At 49.9% G+C, this 20,850-nt stretch overlaps 1 protein-coding gene across 1 annotated transcript; it reads right to left on the bottom strand.

Moving 5' to 3' along the window:
• Positions 1–268: 268 nt before the first annotated feature.
• Positions 269–16,350, bottom strand: LOC146194020 (uncharacterized). The gene is made up of 4 exons (XM_084600672.1): positions 15,454–16,350; positions 10,452–10,809; positions 1,697–1,862; positions 269–285 (listed from the first exon to the last, which is right to left on the bottom strand). Exons 1-4 carry the CDS (start codon positions 16,290–16,292, stop codon positions 269–271), a joined length of 1,380 nt encoding a protein of 459 aa, XP_084456798.1. The 5' UTR covers positions 16,293–16,350.
• Between the last annotated feature and the right edge of the window lie 4,500 nt (positions 16,351–20,850).

Raw genomic sequence — 20,850 nt, 5'->3', positions numbered from 1 at the left:
ATCGCCGCAGAGAAGTATAGCCGTATAAGAGGGCAATGTGTTAAGAAATTTACCTAGGGCCGTGAAATGTGCAGCATGAGTGGGGGGGGGGGGGTGTAGAAGGACAACAGTGCCAGGTTGAGGTTTGCCTGAGGAAGATATTAGAGGGTGCCCAATAGGTAGGATTGGAGAGATGAAGGAATTTCAAGGGCTGCTACCGAGAGGTCACGGCGAACGTAGATAGAAGTGGCTATAGTGGCTATAGTGAAATGCCCGGTAGCCAGGGACGTTAGCGCAGCGAGTTTCCTGAAGGAGAAGGAAGTGGGGCCGAGAGGGGAGAGTAAGGAGATACTGGTGTAATGGAGTGTGGTTAGTATTGAGATTGCGACAATTCTACTGAATTATATGGAGGTCCTCCATGTTCACATCTAACTAACTTGATTGCTCTGTGGCGTGCCATCACGCTTCTTTGCGGTAGGTGGAAGCGAATCCGTAATGGTCTGCAGTGACGTCTGAAAGGTGGAGATCATATTAAGGATGCGTTCGAACTGAACGTTGACGTGAGTATTGAGGCTTTTGAATTTGGCATCAATTTCAGTGATAGCCTCCTCATGCTGTTGGAGGCGGCGCTCAAGGTCAGACATGGTAATTGAGACCGTCAGCGACGACATTTTCTATGTTTGAGAATTTGGAATCTATCTTAGTGAGTAGCTAATCCATGCGAGCCTCAGGAGCACCTAGGCGGCGATCGATGCTGTTGAGATCTTGTTTGAGGGAGCGAATGGCCACTTCCAAACTAGCCACACGGAGTTCGAGGGCATGAAAGCGTTCTTCAATGAAGGACGGAGGAGGGGGCGAGTGGGAAACGAGTGACTGTGGAGATGATTGGAGAGAGTAACGAAGCTTGGGAATCGGACACGTCTGAGATTGACGAGATGGAGAGTACCCGAGCTGAAGTTGGGAAGGTGCCTGTGTTACTGCTGTGTAGGAACCGGGACGATAATGAACGCATGCTCTGCAAGAGGAGGATAGCCATCGTTTATAGGGGGCTTCGGAGGAGCCGGATGAGTGGCATGGCGAAGTTTGACACGATGTTGGTAGGCGTTATTGGTGCACGCCTTGTTTTTCTCTTTATAGTAGTGGCAATAACACGGAAAGTTGGGCTAGTTGGTACATATTTTTAAGGAATAACAGCGCGGAGACGAAGGACAAGGAAGAAGCAGCGCAGGTGTTGTCTTCTTCCTTGTCCTTCGTCTCCGCGCTGTTATTCCTTAAAAATAGTAGGGGCAAATAGATACGAAAGTAGCATGCTCAATTGTCTGGCAGTGCCGGCAACAGGGCTGCTTGCACTCTTGGACAGAGGGCGGCGGGTAGATGGGTGAAGTGCACTTGGGGTAGTTAACAGTGGCACTGGAGCACTGTTGTGCGCGGTAGCCAATCTCGAGACAGCGCGTATATGCAGGGACGCGGGGTTTGTAAGGGCGGCATCAAAATGCTGCTCGACGAAAGTAAACAGTGCGGGGAATGACAGTACCACCAAATGCAATTAGTACTGTTTCGGTGGACCCCATCATACGCGCGGGTATGATATCGGCTGTGTATGTCTCTAAGTCTTTCATGAGATCGGCGGTCGAATGGCCGCGATCGACACCATGAACGACACCGAGGCAGGAAAGAGGAGGTTAGACAGGGTAGGGACGGACTTTCACGAGCTTACCGGAGAGGTTGATGTGGGTGATATGCAATAGAAGGCTGGCAGTGAGGTCAGAATGCGTTTTCAGAAAGACGAGGTTCAGCACTGGCTTGGACTCGAGGGTGAGGTCGTTACTGTAGCGTTCAGAGAGGTTGGCAGCATCGATTATAGCTTTAAGCAGTTCGTAGGTCTGGGTGCGAGGGAAAGGGTGCAGGCAGGAGCTGGAGCCCGACAAATATTTTTTATTATTTATTTTATTTAGTCACACTGTAAGCCTTGCTAGGTTCTTACAGGAATGGGTGAACTAATGGGAGAAACAAAAAATGGAAAAGCAAAAAAACAATGGAAAACATACGCACTGCAACACTATAACGGACATTCAATTTGTCGCATATGAAACACAGAAAAGAACCGGGAAGCGACACAATAAACGAACAGGTTAGGCAATAGGTACTAATAAGATAAAAACCTAAACTGAATACTCGCAGTGAATAACGAAAGACATTTTAGGAACGATTTTTGGTTGCACCATTTGCTTCTCAAAATATGACCCGACGTTTTTAAGAAAAATATCAAAGCAGATATCGTGGCAGCCTATTCCATTCTTCCATGGCTGAAGGAAAAAATGAAAATTTGTATGCGTTGCATCGAGCTGGGATGGGTCTGATGCACTTCCCATGATTTAACCTCTTCGAACGATGATATTGTCACGTAGTGGTGACGAGGTCGACGACACAATTGAAGGGTCGATGATTGCACTGAAGAAACTGTTTATTTGGGCTGACTTGCGCCCGCAAAAGAATTAAGCAACTCGGCGGCGGCGATAGAAACAAACGTGCTCGTCGATCGTCGAACAAAGAATGCTCGTCACACTCGTCAACGCTCAATTTAAAGGCTGCACAGAACAATCTAGATAACGTCGCAAACAGCTACCAGCACGGGCTGGAACATTGTGAAAAGACACCCGAGTGTCCGGAACCTTCGAGACAGATCTCGGTGCATCTTGTGCTACAACAAAACTGATAAAGGTGTGACTCGCGACATCGAGCATTGACAAACAAAGATTACGGAACTGATACGCGGTCCAGAATCAGAGTGATAAGCCTGTATGCCGGCGGCTGTTAAAAACAACAAATACTGTTTTGAATGTTTCGCGGCATTACTCCCCCCTTAAAAAGACATCGCCTCGATGTTCCAAAACAAAGAAACTTAAACATAAACACTGTAAAATTTAAACACCACAGATTCTTTAACGCGCGTAATATGGCTTCAGTCGTACAACATGTACAATTTCTGGGCGTGCGCGGCGCCGTTGTGATGCTGACTTTCCGTCGAGAATGACTTCATAGTCCAGTGGTCCGACGCGGCGAAGGATTTTGTATGGCCCAAAGTATCGACGCAACAACTTTTCACTTAATCCGCGACGGCGAATTGGTGTCCAAACCCACACTTGGTCTCCTGGATTGTACTCTGCGTGGCGTCGTCGTAAATTGTATCGTCGGCTGTCGGTGCGCTGTTGGTCTTTAATACGCAGCCGTGCGAGTCGTCGAGCTTCCTCTGCACGCTGCAAGTAGGCGGCGACGTCAAGGTTGTCCTCGTTGGTTACGTGCGGCAGCATTGCATCGAGCGTCGTCGTGGGCTCCCTACCGTACACAAGCTTGAACGGGGTCGCTCTGGTCGTCTCCTGGACTGCCGTGTTATACGCGAAGATCACGTACGGCAAGATGGTGTCCCAGGTCTTGTGTTCAGCGTCGACGTACATAGCGATTATGTCCGCGATCGTTTTGTTCAGGCGCTCCGTAAGGCCATTGGTCTGGGGATGGTACGCAGTTGTTCGTCGATGGCTTGTGTGACTGTATTCCAGGATGGCTTGCGTCAACTCTGCCGTAAACACCGTTCCCCTGTCCGTGATGAGCACTTCTGGGGCGCCGTGTCGCAAGAGAATTTGTTCGACAAAAAATTTGGCGACTTCTGCCGCGGTACCATTTGGTAGTGCTCTTGCTTCGGCGTAACGGGTAAGGTAGTCAGTGGCCACGATGATCCACTTGTTACCCATAGACGAAGATGGAAAGGGGCCGAGGAGATCCATCCCAATTTGTTGAAAGGGCAGGATTGGGGGCGGAATGGGGTTTAGTGGTCCCGCTGGTTTGATCGGCGGCGTCTTGCGTCGTTGGCACTCACGACACGTCTTCACGTAGTGGGAAACTTCGGCAGGCAGTCGCGGCCAGTAATACTTCTCCTTGCGGCGCTTCCCATTTAAAAGGTACGTCAGCCTTTGTAAGCTGCGTCAACGGTTCGGCGATCCGCGAAAAGTTTCTGACAAATCGTCGATAATAAGCGCACAGCCCAAGGAATCGGCGCACAGCTTTCTTGTCGGCAGGCGGTGGGAATTGTGCGATTGCAGCTGTTTTCTCCGGGTCTGGGCGAATACCGTCCTTGCTAACGATGTGACCTAGGAATCGGAGTTATTCGTAGGCGAAGCGACACTTCTCTGCCTTTAGCGTTAGCCCCGATGACTTGATGGCTTCCAGCACTGTCTGTAGTCGTTTTAGGTGGTCTTCAAAGTTTGACGAGAAGACAACAACGTCGTCCAAATATACCGAACAAATTTGCCACTTCAGGCCTGCCAGGACTGTGTCCATTACTCATTGAAACGTGGCTGGTGCGGAGCAGAGGCCAAATGGCATCCCCTTGAACTCATAAAGGCCGTCCGGTGTGATGAATGCGGTCTTCTCGCGATCTCTTTCGTCGACCTCAATTTGCCAATATCCGCTCTTCAGGTCCATCGATGAGAAGTACCTTGCATTGCAGAGCCGGTCGAGAGTGTCGTCGATGCGGGGAAGCGGGTAGACATCCTTCTTTGTTATGCTATTCAAGCAGCGGTAATCAACGCAGAAGCGAAGTGTGCTGTCTTTCTTCTTGACCAAAACGACTGGTGCCGTCCAGGGGCTGTTTGATGGCTGGATTACGTCATCACGCAGCATTTCCTGAACTTGATCGCGAATGGCCTGGCGTTCTCACGGCGATACACGATAAGGGCTTCGGCGCAGAGGTCGGGTGTGTTCGTCCGTTATTATGCGGTGCTTGGCCAGTGGTGTCTGTCGTACCTTCGATGACGATGAGAAGCACTCCCCGTAGCTTCGAAGCAGACTGAGAATCTGGTCTTTTCTGTTGTGGGTCAATGCCGGGTTGATGTCAAATGTGGGCTGACGGAATAGGTCCGGTGCGTCTTCCAGCGTTTGGTCGAGGAGGGCGAATACACCTTTGAGGTCTGCTGATTCGTCGAGAAAAGCGATCGTCGTGCCCTTGTTGAGATGCCGGTATTCTTCGGTGAAGTTTGTTACCAGCACCTGAGCTTGACCTCTCCGGAATTTCGCGATGCCTTTTGCGATGCCGACACCTCGTTCTAAGAGCAATTGGATATTTCCTTCGACGATGCCTTCAGCGGTTTCGATGTTTGCGCTACCTACGCAGACTGCGATGCTTGATCGGAGCGGGACGTTCAATTCTTCGTCGAGGACGTTTAGAGGGATGTGTTGCATCGACGTCGTCGTAGCAGGAATGGCTTTGCCTGCAGAGAGCTTGATGAGCTTGGATCGCAGGTCGATGATAGCCCTATGTTCATTTAGGAAGTCCATGCCTAAAATCACGTCGCGGGAGCACTGCTGCAAGACCACAAAGCTGGTGGGGTAAGTACGCCCATTTACGGTTATTCTTGCAGTGCATCGTCCCGATGTAGTAATCAGGTTGCCACCTGCTGTGCGAATCAGCGAGCCATCATAAGCGGTGGTAACTTTTCTTAGCTGAGAGGCTAACGGTCCACTAATGACTGAATAGTCAGCTCCGGTGTCTACTAGGGCAGTGACTCTGCGACCGTCGACATCAACTTCAAGGTCACTTGTTCGCGTCCTCGCATTGCACGTGGGCCTTGGTGTCCGATCTCGGCTCCGTCGTTTCTTCAGGTCATGGCCGGGGCATACCATTGTTACTTCGCTGGGCGGCGGTGTCTGCTTGCACTCTGGTCGTGTTGTCGTCGATGTCGTCGTGTGGAGCGGCGATGAAATGGTTGCGTCGTCGTTAGTGGTCGTCGGCGGCGGAGGATCTTCTTCTTTTCGCCGTTGAGCAACCTTACCTCCAAAGGTTGCTGCCTTAGTTTCCCCTACGGGGGCTTGGGGACCTTCCGCGCACACTATCATCATAGTTACGTCTTGGCGACGCAAAGCGGGCCCTGTACGGCGATGGAGACCTGAATCGACGGCTTGGTGGCGCAATCTCACCGCTACGCAGATAGTTGTCGATTTCTTGCGGTCGTTCACCTGGGCGTGGTCGTGGAGCGTCGACCGCAAATCCGCGGAGACCGATTCGTCGGTACGGGCAGTGCCGCAGAATGTGGCCGGCCTCACCGCAGTGGAAGCATAATGGGCGGTTGTTCGCTGTCCTCCATGCGTCGCACTTCCTGGGGCTTGTTGGTCGTTGGTAGGCTTGGCGGGCGGGAGCCAAGGGGCGGTTTTCAGGAACAGGCCGGTAGCGGCGAGGGCTCGGAAAGTCATCACGTCGGGGCGGAGGGCGACGTATTGCACCAGCGTAGTTCATCGCTGTTGCCTCTTGTGCTGGAACAGTCGCAGCCGTCGCTTCAGGAACGCCCAGCGCCTGCTGGACTTCTTCACGGGCGACGTCCGCGAGCGTCGCCACCTGGGGTTGTTGCGATGATGGCTGCATTCTGCGGAGCTCTTCTCGCACGATCTCCCGGATGAGGTCACGAAGGTTCTCTCCACTTGCAGATGCGCAGGGGTAGTGGCTTGAGTAGTCTGGCTGAAGTGGCCGCTCGTAGTGGCGCATCCGGGTGTACAACGTCTTCTCGATGGCAGGCGGTTCCGTTTCAAATTCCGCCACTGTTTTTGGCGGATTTCGGACAAGATTTGCAAAAAGCGATTCTTTGACGCCTCGCATTAAAAGTTTGACTCTCTCACCTTCAGTCATGTTAGGGTCGGCGCGGCGAAAGAGGCGCTTCATCTCCTCAACGTACGCCAGGACAGATTCGTTAGGAAGTTGCAGTCTTGACTGAAGGAGGGCCTGGGCTCTTTCCTTTCGGACGATGCTTGAAAAGGCAGCCAGAAACACTTCCTTGAAAGTCTCCCAATCCTTCATAGTTGCCTCATGATTTTCGAACCAAACTCGGGCATGTCCTTGAAGAACAAAGTAGACTTGCCTAAGTTTCGCGGCGTCATTCCAGCCGTTGAAATCTGCCACACGGTCGAAAAGGTCCATCCAATCTCTCGCATCTTCATCCGGTAGTCCATGGAAGCAGGGGGGCTCCCGGGGTTGAAAGAAAATAACCGGTGCTGTAGGCTGGGCCATTGTCAGCGTCGATGCCTTCCGAGATCGAATGGGGTCAAGCAGCAGACCGTGTTCGGGTTGTAGGCCTTGAAGTCGGCAGCTGGCTCGGTGGCCTGTAGGCTGGTTTTCCAGGGCGACAGGAACACGGCTTTGGTCCTCGTTTGAAGGATCAAAGGCAGCACCTCCACCAGATGTCACGTAGTGGTGACAAGGTCGACGACACAATTGAAGGGTCGATGATTGCACTAAAGAAACTGTTTATTTGGGCTGACTTGCGCCCGCAAAAGAACTAAGCAACTCGGCGGCGGCGATAGAAACAAACGTGCTCGTCGATCGTCGAACAAAGAATGCTCGTCACACTCGTCAACGCTCAATTTAAAGGCTGCACAGAACGATCTAGATAACGTCGCAAACAGCTACCAGCACGGGCTGGAACATTGTGGAAAGACACCCGAGTGGCCGGAACCTTCGAGACAGATCTCGGTGCATCTTGTGCTACAACAAAACTGATAAAGGTGTGACTCGCGACATAGAGCATTAACAAACAAAGATTACGGAACTGATACGCGGTCCAGAATCAGAGTGATAAGCCTGTATGCCGGCGGCTGTTAAAAACAACAAATACTGTTTTGAAGGTTTCGCGGCAATATGATGCCTTGATGTACAGATCTGTATCAATTTTGACTCCATGGTTATAAAGAAGGTATAGAAATTTCATGGAAGCTACTCGTCGTCGACAAGAAAGGGTAGGAATACCCGCTTTAGTTCGCATGGATGATACACTATGGTGGCGTGAGTAGCTGGACAAAATAAAACGAAGGGCCTTATTTTGAATTTTTTCTAATGAGGTGTGATTGATGATGGCACCAGATAATGCTACCGTACTCAAGGATGGGCCTTATGAGGGTATTATAGGCTTTTAGCTTTGCATGACAAGGTGCTCCTGACATTTTTCTACGAATAAATCCGAGTTGTTTGAATGCTTTTGCACACGTATTATTTATATGAGTGCCCCAGCTTAGTTTATGGGTAAATGAGATGCCTAAATATTTTACCGTATCAGCCCTCGTTATGTTACATCCTGATAGACTGTAAGAATATACAAGAGGCGCTTTTTCACGTGTAATTGTGATGGAAGAAGTTTTGTCGATATTAACTTCCATTCCTCATGATTTACACCATTTGGCTATACTATTTACAGAAGAATTTAAATTTAATTGGTCATCCCGTGTACATACCGCAGTGTAGAAAACGCAGTCGTCAGCGAAGAGCATTATTGTCACCCCAGGTTCGGCGCAGCCATGAATATCATTAATACAGATCAAGAATAGGATCGGTCCCAAGACGGATCCTTGTGGGACCCTGGAAAAAACACTCGTTCTGATTGTGCATTGTTTACTTCCACGTACTGCATAGGACCTGTGAGGTAAGAGCCTATCCAGGTTATTACTTTTGGGTTAATGCCAATGGCACGAAGCTTCTCGGTTAATTTAGAGTTTAGGACACGATCAAATGCTTTCCTGAAGTCAATCAGTATAGCAACTACTTGAAGCTGAGAATCAATCACTTGTGCAAAATCATGTGTTATTTCCAGCAGCTGGGTAACCGTTGACAGTCCTTTTCTAAAACCGTGTTGTCTGGTGTAAATTAGGTTATTTTCTTCGAAAACTTTGTGACGGATTTATTGATGATATGCTCCATTAGCTCGCAGCAGCAGCTAGTTAGTGAGATGGGCCTATACATGTCTACAGACAGGCTGCTGCCACTTTTATGAACCGGAATAACCTTTGCACATAGCCAGTCGGAAGGAAGAGCACCTGTTTCAAGGGAAAGTGCAAAACGTTTGTGGAAAACGGAGCCAACTGCTCCGCGTATCGCTTCAGAAATGTATTTCAGATGTTATCGGGTCCAGGGGTCTTTTTAACGCCTATCTTCAAAAGCAAGTTACAAATACTAGTGTCGCAAATCTCAATAACTGTCATCAGTGATTGTGGCTCGCTTGTGATAGCGCTCGTGGCAAGCTCGCGTGCAAAAACAGATTGAAAATATAGATTGAAAGAATTTGCGATGACGAAAGGGGTCTGTGACTACCGCACCATCTCTTTCCATTTGTGGTAAACGGGGTTCAGGGTTCGATAAATATCGCCAGAACTTTCCTGGATCGCTAGTAATAAAATTAGATTAAGTTGTCGAAAAGAATGCATCCCGCGCGGTTTTTCCAATTTTAGTTTGCTCGCCAGTTCGCATATCTGAGCGCGATTTCCCTTCCTTCTACGCATTCGCTGCAATCTTTGCTTCAGATGAATGGCGGTGCGTGTAATCCACGTGGTTTTTCTTTTTGTTCGTTTTATTCTTGTAGGTACAAAATTTTTGCCGCATTGTGTTATCGCGCTTTTTACCTGTAGCCACAGGTTGTTTATACTGCAGGAATCTGTGCAAGCAAAACTATCGAGAATTGTTTCTAGGTAATCTTTGATGCCTACATAATCTGCGCTGCAGTAGTCTTTGATAATGATTGAAGAATTGCTCTCATTACGGTCAGCGTTGTGGCGCAGATGAGGAAAAGTAGGAAAAAGCAATTTAGGGTCAGAAATTCCGCCTTCCACGCTAACTTCCGGACAGCGAAAACTAGATACAAACGCTAGATCTAGTACAGAAATAGCTTGTCCTTGGAGGCGCGTTGGCTCATTCACTACCCGAGAAAGCGAAAAACTAAGCATTATATCCCGCAGCTTTTCACAGTTTGAAATTTCATTCCTTCCAATTGCTAAGTTTGTCCATTTGATACCTGGTAAATTTAAATCGCCTGTTGGCATGAGTTTTGTGCGAGCGTTAACTTTGCTATGAAGGAAGTCGTGTATCTCAAGAAGATAATCAAGGGGCGCATTCGGTGGTCTATATATACCGCCCACTAGTCAAGTTGCCCTGAACGTTAATAGTGCACCACACACTTTAATAATTTGCTATACCACATTCTTTTTGGAAAGAAAAGTCTTGTTTTATTGCCATCGCTACACCACCTCCTCGCCCATCACGATCTCTGCGGATCAAGGCGTAAGAGCTTGGAACTATTTCTGAGTCATGGATATCCGAATGCAGCCAGGTTTCAGTTATTACAACAAAATCTGGTGAGTACAGCAACAGCAATTCTTCAAATATTTCGGTTTTGTTTAGAATACTTCTAGCATTGAAACATAACAATGTAAATGGAACTGGAGCCTTTTGTCAGTCACTGCCTCCCGCAGCACTCATAGCCCGCCAGCTGCGTCGTCTGCTTCAGACTCGCCTCCTCTCCATGAAGTGACGGCAGGCGCCTCTTCTGACCCGCTGGATCTTACAGCTGCTGCATTCTACCCGACCATAAACTTCACTCTATCCCCGGACGACGGATTACGTCCAGGAGAGATTTGGCAGCTTTCGCGTCATTGCGAGTGGCACCGACCGTTTCCCAGCCGTCGTCCGGGGATGGAGTGAAGTCCATGGTCGGGTAGAGTGCAGCAGCTGTAAGATCCAGCTGGTCAGAAGAGGCGCCTGCCGTCACTTCATGGAGAGGAGGCGAGTCTGAAGCAGACGACGCAGCTGGCGGGCCATGAGGCAGCGGCGGAGGCACTTGAGACGCGGGCTCGGGGGTGCGCGTCTGAGATGTATGGAAAAGGGTTGGCGGTGATGGCGCGGGTGCAGCAGCCCCTTGCGGCTTGTGCGGGGTACGGTCAGGCATGCCTTGAGATGCCGGCTCGGAGCCACGCTTCTCGGACGCATAGTTGTGGTTCGGCGGTGATGAGGAGGGTGCAGCAGAACCCCTGCGACTGATGGAGGGTGCGGTCAGGCATGCCTGCAGTCTACGTTCCTGTAGGCTTAGTGCGGCGTGGCGCCACTTCAGTCCTCTTAGACGTCCTGGCTAGATGGTCGAGGGCCTGACCTTTTTAAAGCAGGTATCACCAAGTCCCTTGGAACGTTAGGGATCGCTTGATGCCGCTTCCAGCAGGGAGGGCAGAAAGCCAGGAGCTGTAAGTCGGTTCACCTGCTCGGAAAAGGTTTCGAGCATAACGTGCGGGCAGCTCTTTATAAGAGCATTTGTAAAGCAAAGGTTTGCAATGCTGCGCTTTACCAATTTTGAATGGGCGTATTCGTAGAATAAAGCTGCCTTTTGAAACCTAGGAGCATACTTCCAACACATGTGCCCATCACACGAAAACATCAGTTCTAAATCAAGAAGCCTAAAGGTCCTGACAGATGGTAAATCATTTGTGAATCCACGTTCTTGGAACAGGTGCTAAAAACATTTAAAATCTGGTCCGCCACATGGGTGAGCTCGTCATTTGATGATAGTGTAATAGGGCGTTTATTGACGCTCAGATGGAGAGCTGTGAGGACCGGACCTTGCAACGGCGAGCCCAGCGTACTTCGTCTTCGTCGCACAACGCACAGGTGCATGTCGATGGCTGAAGTGCTGACTATCACAGTACATTTTCCCCCCGGGTAAAAAAAAAGGAGCCATCCTGGCGACTTATGGCGCGGAAAGCACAGCGGGGTCATAGAATGGCTTCAATCGGTTCACGTGAACTGTTTCACGACCACGGCGACGCAAGTCCGCAGAGGGCGTGACGGGCTCAACTACGTAGTTGACTGCAGATGTTTGCTGGAGGACCCTATACGGCCCGTGGTAGCGAGCAAGAAACTTCTTTGAAAGGCCAGGGGTTGTGGAAGGCACCCAGAGCCACACCAGTGTGTTCGGGAGATATGACGAAGCTTCGCCGGTATCACGGAGGTATTTTTGTTGCCACTGATTTTCTGTTGTGAGAGAGCGGGCGAGCTGACGGCATTCTTCTGCGTACGTGACGGCATCGGATAGCGGGGAAGATTCGGAAACGTCAGGGCGGTAGGGAAAAAGTGTGTCCGTAGTACAGGGTGGCTCGCGCCCGTAAAGGAGAAAGAATGGAGAGAATCCAGTAGTGGCCTGTGTCGCGGTGTTATATGCGTAAGTAACAAACGGTAGAACTTGGTCCCAATTGGAATGGTCGGTGTTCACGTACATAGCCAGCATGTCACCGAGAGTGCGGTTGAAACATTCTGTAAGTCCATTCGTCTGAGGGTGGTACGAGGTAGCGGTGCGGTGTATGATGCGGCATTCTTTCAGGAGAGCCTCAAGAGCGTCTGATAAGAAAACGCGTCCGCGGTCACTGAGCAGTTCGCGAGGGGCACCATGGCGAAGAACCAGGTTTTTCAGAATAAAGGCAGCCACGTCGCGTGCGGAAGCAGAGGGCAATGATGATGTCTCAGTGTAGCGGGTTAGATGATCCACTGCCACGATAATCCAGCGGTTGCCAGCTGAAGTTGTAGGAAGTGGACCGTATAGATCTATGCCGACACGATCAAACGGACGGGCAGGACAGGGCAACGGCTGCAACGAAGCAGGGGACTTGAGAGGAGTTTTTCGGCGTTGGCAAGACTGGCAAGAGCGGACAAAATGGCGGACAAAGCGGTACATTCCACGCCAGAAGAAGCGTAGACGCAAGCGCGTGTAGGTTTTCAACACTCCGCCGTGGGCGCACTGGGGATCAGTATGGAAAGCAGCACAAATTTCGGCGCGGAGATGATGGGGGATGACTAAAAGCCACTTCCTTCCGTCGTGAAGATAATTGCGGCGATAGAGCAGCCCTTCACGAATTGAAAAATGGTGAGCTTGGCGGGCAAGCGCCCGAGACAAACGACCTGGAGAGTGACTTGAAAGAAAGTCCAGAAGTGTAGATATCCAAGGGTCGCGCCGCTGTTCCGTGGCCATGTCGATAGTGGCAAGCGAAGACAAATCGTAGGCGCAGATCTCATCAGACAACGAAGAGGGAGGCAGCGGTGAGCGCGAAAGAGCGTCCGCGTCAGTATGCTTGAGGTCTGAGCGATATATGACACGAATGTCATACTCTTGGAGGCGAAGAGCCCAGCGAGCAAGGCGGCCGGACGGGTCCTTGAGGGACGCCAGCCAGCACAGAGCGTGATGATCAGTGACCACATAAAATGGTCGGCCATAGACATACGGACGGAATTCGCCGATGGCCCAAATAATGGCCAAGCATTCTCTTTCCGTAACAGAATAATTGGACTCTGCCTTGGTCAAGGTGCGGCTTGCGTACGCCACCACATAGTCTCGGATACCAGGTTTGCGTTGGGTGAGAACGGCGCCTATCCCAATACCGCTAGCGTCAGTGTGAATCTCAGTTGGCGCATTCGGGTCGAAGTGGCGGAGGATGGGAGGCGAAACTAAAAGACGGCCTAAAGTGTTGAAGGCGTCATCACAAGCAGGTGTCCATGCGCAGAGGTCGGAGCTGCCGGAGAGGAGCTGAATGAGAGGAGCAATAATAGAGGCGAAATTTAAGATGAAGCGGCGAAAGTAGGAGCACAGGCCGATGAAACTTCGTAGCTGCTTCAGTGATTTTGGGCGTGGGAATTCGGCAACTGCACGAAGTTTGGTGGGATCGGGAAGAATGCCATCCTTAGAAACGACATGACCTAGAAATGTTAGTCGGCGAGCAGCAAAGCGGCACTTCTTCAGATTCAGTTGGAGGCCGGCGGTAGCGAGACAAGTGAGAACGTCCTTCAGTCGGAGCAGGTGGGATTGAAAATCGGTAGAAAAGACTACGATATCATCGAGATAGCAAAGACAGGTTCGCCACTTGAATCCACGAAGCACAGTGTCCATGAGGCGTTCAAATGTGGCCGAGGCATTGCAAAGCCCAAAGGGCATGACGTTGAATTCATATAATCCATCTGGTGTGATGAAGGCAGTTTTAGAGCGGTCAGCGTCAGCCATTGGCACCTGCCAGTAGCCAGATCGTAAATCCAACGAGGAGAAAAACTCGGCGCCCTGCAAGCAGTCTAGTGCGTCATCGATGCGTGGCAGAGGATAGACGTCCTTGCGCGTGATCTTGTTGAGCCGGCGGTAGTCGACACAAAACCGGAAGGAGCCATCTTTCTTAGGTACCAACACAACTGGAGACGCCCAGGGACTGTGGGATGGCCGAATGACACCACGACGGAGCATGTCGTCCACATGATCAGCAATTACTTGGCGCTCCGAAGCCGACACGCGATAGGGGCGCTGGCGCAAAGGTGCAGGTTTACCGGTGTCGATGGTGTGCTCTACGACAGACGTGCGGCCCAAGTCAGTTTGAGGGAAGTCGAATGAAGAAGCGAAGTTCTGCAAGAGGGCGACAAGTTGATCACGTTGCGCAAGTGGAAGATCAGCATCAATAGCATGTTGGAAAACGTCGGAGGGCGTCGAAGCGGTCGCAACATCGCAAGAGCACAGACTAACGTCGAAGGAGGGGGTTGAGTCAGCAAGAGTGGTGATATGACTGGGATCAAGCTCTTCAAGACGTCCAATGCATTCGCCACGGAGCAGGACTGCTGGGCAAGAAAATGGGTTCGAGGCGTAAAGTGCACTCTTGCCGTCTTGAATTTCGAGAACTGCGAACGGAAAAGGGAGGCAGGGATGACGGGAGGTGGCTTCGGAAGGTGTAAAAATCACAGTCAAAGGAGTTACCCACTCACAAGACAGTGGTACGAGGGCCGCAGAGAACGGAGGAATGTCGGTGTCATGGGCGACGAGAAGTTTTGCAGTGCGGGGAGGGGTATCACAGAAGGGGGCATCACAGAGGGGGGCGAAGGCAATTTGCGCACGAGCACAGTCAATAACGGCTTGATGAGTCGATAGAAAATCGTATCCGAGGATGATATCATGCGAGCAGTTCGGCAGAACAATAAACTCGATGGGGTAGAAGACGTCTTGAATGAGCACACGGGCTGTGCAAGATGCGGAGGGGTGAATGTGCTGTGATGAGGCGGTGCGGAGCGAAAAGTCGGAAATTGCGAATTCGACGGCAGAGCGCTTCACTGATGACGGAGACGGCTGCACCGGTATCGACGAGAGCGAGAACTGTGGCGCCTTCTACAGAAACTTTGATAACATTAGCGGGACGACATGGAGGACTTGAGGAATTCGAAACAAGCGCAGTTCTTGCCCCCGGAACTGCGACTGTTAGTTTCCCTCAACGGTGCTGGTAGAACGTCGCAGCATTGGAGAAAGCGATCGGCGCCGAGGAGAATGTGATCGACGAGTGGTATAGGTTTGGCGATCTTGTGGGACAAATTGAGAACCGGGCGGAATCATTTGCGAGCGTGAGTCGGTATCGTACGGGTAAAGTCGAATGTCAGGCTGTGAAGGTTGGAGGCGCTGGCGACAAAGGCGCGCAACATGGCCCGGCCGACCGCAGGCATAGCAAATCGGAAGGTTTTCCGTAGTACGCCAAGGTTTCATAGGATGTGGGCGGAACCTTGAGGGTGGGGCTTGAAATGAAGGCTCAGCATGCGGCGGTGAACGGTAGGCAGGGACCTGCAGATAGGAGCCAGACGTGGGCGAAGGTGGTGGCCTAGCCGTCACTTGGGCATACGTGAGAGGTGCCGTCACAGGCGGCACCACGGGGTTGGACGGCAAGACATCAGCGACGTGTTCTTGCACGACACGGCGTATAGCAGGGGCCAAAGATGGAGCCAGTTCAGGAACGAGGCGGCCCGAGTCTTGAAAATGGGGAAGGAGTGAGATCTGACGTGCGACCTCTTCACGAATAAAATCTTTGATCTTTTGATTCAGCGGGCTCCCTTCAGAAGTTGGCGAACCACCCAGGGCTAATGCGGATACGCCTTCGTCGCACACACTGGAGCGGCGCCTAGAAGCGCGCCGCTTGCGGAGCTCGTCGTAGCTCTGGCAAAGCTTCACGAGTTCACTAACGCTGGTGGGATCTTTCGCTACCAGCATCTGGAAGGCGTCCTCAGAAACGCCCTCGAGGATATAGCGGATTTTGTGTGCTTCCGGCATGGCAGGGTCGACTCGTTTGCAGAGATCAACGACGTCTTCTATGTAGCTGGTAAAGGTCTCATCAGCGCGCTGAACACGATCGTGTAAACGTTGTTCGGCACGAAGCTTACGCACTGCCGGGCGGCCGAACACTTCCGCGAAATTCTTTTTAAATGTCGACCAAGATGACAGGTCAGCCTCATGGTTGCGAAACCAGAGGTTCGCCAGGTCCGTCAAATAGAATATGACGTTACTGAGCTTGCATGAGTCATCCCACTTGTTGTAGCTGCTTACTCTTTCATACGATGACAACCAGTCGTCGACATCTTGATCGGCCGTGCCGCTGAACAGGCAAGGGTCACGCTGGCGCACGACGCCAGCACACATGATCGTGGGTGGAACGGCCGGCAGCGTCGAAGTGGACTCGTCTTGCATGGCGGTCGTAGAGGGTAGTGTACGGCTTCGCAGTTCCAGTTTGGGTGGGATCGTTTCCGGCACCTCCGCCAATTGTAATAGGGCGTTTATTGACGCTCAGATGAAGAGCTGTGAGGACAGGACCTTGCAACGGCGAGCCCAGCGTACTTCGTCTTCGTCGCACAACGCACAGGTGCATGTCGATGGCTGAAGTGCTGACTATTACAGTACAATAGTTTCAAATGATCACCAAATCGGCAACATATCTCAATATTCTTGTAACACGTGTGTCATGAAGTACGTCCCGAAGCACGGAATCAAGCTAAAAACACATTACATTAGAAATGCGCAACATCCGAACCAATACAAATGTCTTGTCTTTATACAACATGGTTGTCGCCGTGCTTTTACCGTCGATTCAAGATAAACTCTCATAAGTACTAGGAAGCATTCAGGAGCAGCTCCGCACCCGTTCTGGAAGGCAATAGTCCCATGATTTTCAATTAATTCACACACTGCTTCTAAGAGTTCATCCTTGGGTATATTCCCTCTGGATCACAATAAACAGCTCCAAGTTGACACTTCTTGCATTTCTACCTATACAAGCTGCACAGTCCGTCAGAAGTAGCCTCGATTAACTTTGACAGAATCCTGCTGTAGCAGACTGGGCTGTGGGTTCCCCTATCCAGCATTCTGAAGAACCTGAAAATCAGCACAGATTATGCAATACATGTTTTTGACAAGAAACCTATCCTGCAGCATTACTAGTGTGGATGCCCACAATACACCTGTATTTACTTTCCATACCCATGACCACATCCTTCTTATTTCCTGCCATACTAATTATTACTTAAGTGCTCTCACTGAACTATATGTATACACACGGTGAGCAAGCTTGTGTATACTGCTGTATGCCTTGGATCCTTCCTTGAAGCCTGCCATATACCAGAACAGGTAAAATGCCAAGTCGCGAAAAGCAATTTCCTTCATGTTGATTATATTGATATCTAAAAGATACAAAAAAAGCTGCACTAAATATCAGCTTGTATTTTACACTCAAGTGTACCCTTAAAACACCTGTAAACTGCAATCAAGCTTTGCGATAGAATAACAGCAGCAATGCCTCGAAACATTTTCCAGACCAGAGTATAGGGAAAACAATACTTAAGAGACAAAGCTGCATTTACTGAACATTAATATACATTGTTTTGCCCGAAATGAACCACTTCAAAACACTTGCTAAGAGAAACATATCCCAGTTGTGCATTGAATTCCACTACTCAGAAGCTTTTTCTTAATTTCCTGGATGTCCTCCTCTGTTTTCAATCGTAGAACGACTGAGGTTTCCCCGCTATCACTGCACAGTCCTTTTTATGCCAACAGCACGTTTAATAATGATGTCTTAGCAAAGCAAACTTCTGTCAGTAGCAAAGGTTGTGAAGAGGCACCACAGCCCACTGCTAAGAGTCCTTGGTCCGAAAATCGTGCGTGCATTAGTTGCAAGTCAGCTCATAACCCATTGGACAGACTTGTTCAAGCAAACTTCCCGGTTTCGGTTTTTGTCCCGGAAGCGAAAACACTTCGGAAGAAGATGAAGGCTGGTACTAGCAGGAATGAACTGCCAGAAAGAGAGAGGCCTGTTGTGGTTCCTTATATCCACAAAATCATTGACAGCATGAAAATAGGGCAAACCGGTTTAATACACCCACGCTATTCTCTGAACTTTGTAAGCTTGCTCAGCTAAGAAATTGCATAACATGCGAAAGTCAACAGGTCGGCTGTGAGAAAAGAAGAGGCATGGCCAGTGTTTCTCAAAGTGCGCCACCAACATTGTCTATGAGATTCTATTGCCCTTCAGAAAATTCAATATTGCAAATATGGGACGCTGTGGGAATTATGAGCATAGGGAACATGAAAAGGATATTGCAAACAATCAGGGTGAGCAACACGTCCTGCACTGTAGGGCTTCCACCATAGTACATCATGGTTTAGTTACATGAAGACTGTAGGTAGAGGCAGACAACAGATGACTCGTGTAACTTTGGAAGCCTTATTATCCAATAAGCATGTCCGAGTTGTATCAGCGACACATCCGTTGTTCTTTACGAAGGTTAACAAAGACTTTTCATGCCTACTTTGATAAGATTGGTGCTGTCTTCCTGTTGCCTCGTATGCAGCTGAGAAGGCGACATATGTCGACTGCTTTGCCCTAAACAAACAGCTGTAGTAAGTGTCCATGGCTTCCTTTTTCTTGAATATGTCTGTGGTGTGCTAAATTCATTGTTATGTATGAATAGAAGGCACTGTAAAGAGTCATCAGGTAAAGGTTGTGCATTTAAATTATTCTTCACAACTACTAGAAAGCACAATAAACTTTAAAAACGACTGTTAATGGTTGCTGTTTTATTACACCCACCGCAGTCAGTTACAAGAATGGAGGGGCCAATGTCCCTCAGAAGGAGGTTTTCTTACCATTCAGGTCATTCTCAACACTGGTCTCATTGCAGTGTTTGTCCATGCCTCCCTAGGATGAGCTGCTTCTTTGTGCGCACTGAACACCAGCTCCCAATACTGTGCTCTATCATTTACTGCTATGAGAGGGGAAATTATTTTGTGTCCCAATTGATGTTAAGATGCTCTGTCAATGGTTGTAGGCCTACCTTTGACGAATTACGCCGCTGCGTTCGAGTTGTAACTGAGCGTAAAAGGCGTCCTGATCTCAGTTGCTTGCTTCCATTGCACTGTTCATGGTGTCTGCGAAGTGCCTTTAGGTGCGGACATTGTTTTGGTCACAAAGCAAACACAAATCAACCTTTTGTGATGTGGGCAAAACAAAGTTCTGCAAGTGTTGAAAACTTTGGACGTCACACCTGCCAAAATCAAATCCAAAAGCAAGATTTAGATATTTTGAAAGAAGGCAACGTCGAGACAGCAAGGTCGTGACGGGAAGGCCAGCGATGCCTTGTCTAGCGTTTTAATCCTATCAAGAAACCAGGCGCGTGCCGGAGTCGGCGCCGCGGGTTGATGACGATGGTATGTACAAATGAAAGAAGATCATGGCATGCACAAGAGAAAGAAGAAGATCATGGAAGGCTCACACAATCTGCCCGGGGGTCGGAACCGGCCAGCCTGGCCGCTCCTAACTAACCGCGATGCACAAACGGTTTCAAGCGAGAAATATGAACAATTTCAGTTCCACGGTGGCGTCGATCGGCCGGGAGATCAACAGGCGTGACTTTGTAGTTAACTGGGGAAGTTTGGCTGATGACCTCGAAAGGACCAAGGTAGCGGTGGTGGAATTTGTCACTTAGGCCAGAGGTGCGCAGTGATGAATAAAGCAGTACTTTGTCACGAGGACGAAAAGAGACCAGGAGATGCTTAGAATCGTAGAGACTCTTGCGGTCTTCCTGGCACGCTGCTGTGGTGAGGCGGGCAAGATGACGGCATCTGGCCACACGACATAAGAACTGGGTAGGTACTGATGTGGAGTAGTCGGGCGTAGAGAAAAAGGAAGTGTCGAGAATTACTGTGAGAGGACGGCCATAAAAGAGGAAAAATGGAGAGTAACTGGTAGCCCGCTGTACTGCTGTATTACAGGCGAATGTGACGAATGGTAGAATAGTGTCCCAATTTCGATGATCTGGTGTGATGTACATGGATATCATGTCCGATAAGGTGCGATGAAATCGCTCAGTCAGACCATTAGTCTGGGGATGGTAGCTTGAGGTTGTCTTATGAAGGGTGGATGACGCGTGAAGAACTTCGGCAACGACTGTCGATAAGAAGGCCGTGCCGCAATCACTTAGAAGCGCCCGAGGAGCGCCATAATACAATACAATTGATCGCAAAAAGCAATTCGCTACTTCTTGAGCGGTACCAATCGGTATAGGTGCTGTCTCATCATAGCGTGTAAGGTGGTCTGCACCTGTTATAGTCCAATGGTTACCCCCATTGAAGAGAGGTAGGGGATCTTGTAAAATCGATGCCGACTACTTCGAATGGCGTGACAGGGCAGAGAAGAGGTTGGAGAAGGCCAGCGGGTGAAGAAGTCGGCCGCTTGGGACATTGGCACAGAGGGTAGGATGCGACGTATTTGGCAACGCTGGATGATAGGCCAGGCAAAAAGAATTGTTTTTTTTCCATGCGGTCGTAGAATTTGTCAGAACCAAGATGACCTGCAGTAGCGTCATTGTGGAGAGCCGCCAGTATACGTAGGCAAAGTACACGCGACACGACTGGGATCCAGCGAGTTTCATCAGGGCAATACACGTAGCGGCGTAGGATGCCATCTTCGAGCTTGAAATTGCAAAGCTGTCAGCGAAGCCGAGCATTGGGTAGGTCCGAAGCGCCGATAAGGCGGTCGATGATGGACGGCAGTAGGCATCGTCTAATTGCTGTGAGCGGAGAGCGTGTTTGTTCTCAGCGCCGTCAAAAGAAACTGTTGTGATATACGTCGGGGAAAGAGATAGTTGGCTGTGATAAGACGTTGAAATGCATTGGAAAGAAAACAGCAAGCTGATTCCGAAAGTGGACAGCGAGAAAGAGCGTCGGCGTCTTGGTGTTGGCGACCCGATTTATA

Source organism: Amblyomma maculatum, chromosome 4 (genome assembly GCF_055883805.1).
Source record: "Amblyomma maculatum isolate TAMU_Amacu chromosome 4, ASM5588380v1, whole genome shotgun sequence".
Taxonomy (NCBI): Eukaryota; Metazoa; Arthropoda; class Arachnida; order Ixodida; family Ixodidae; genus Amblyomma; species Amblyomma maculatum.
This window is presented reverse-complemented; position numbering and strand designations above follow the sequence as displayed.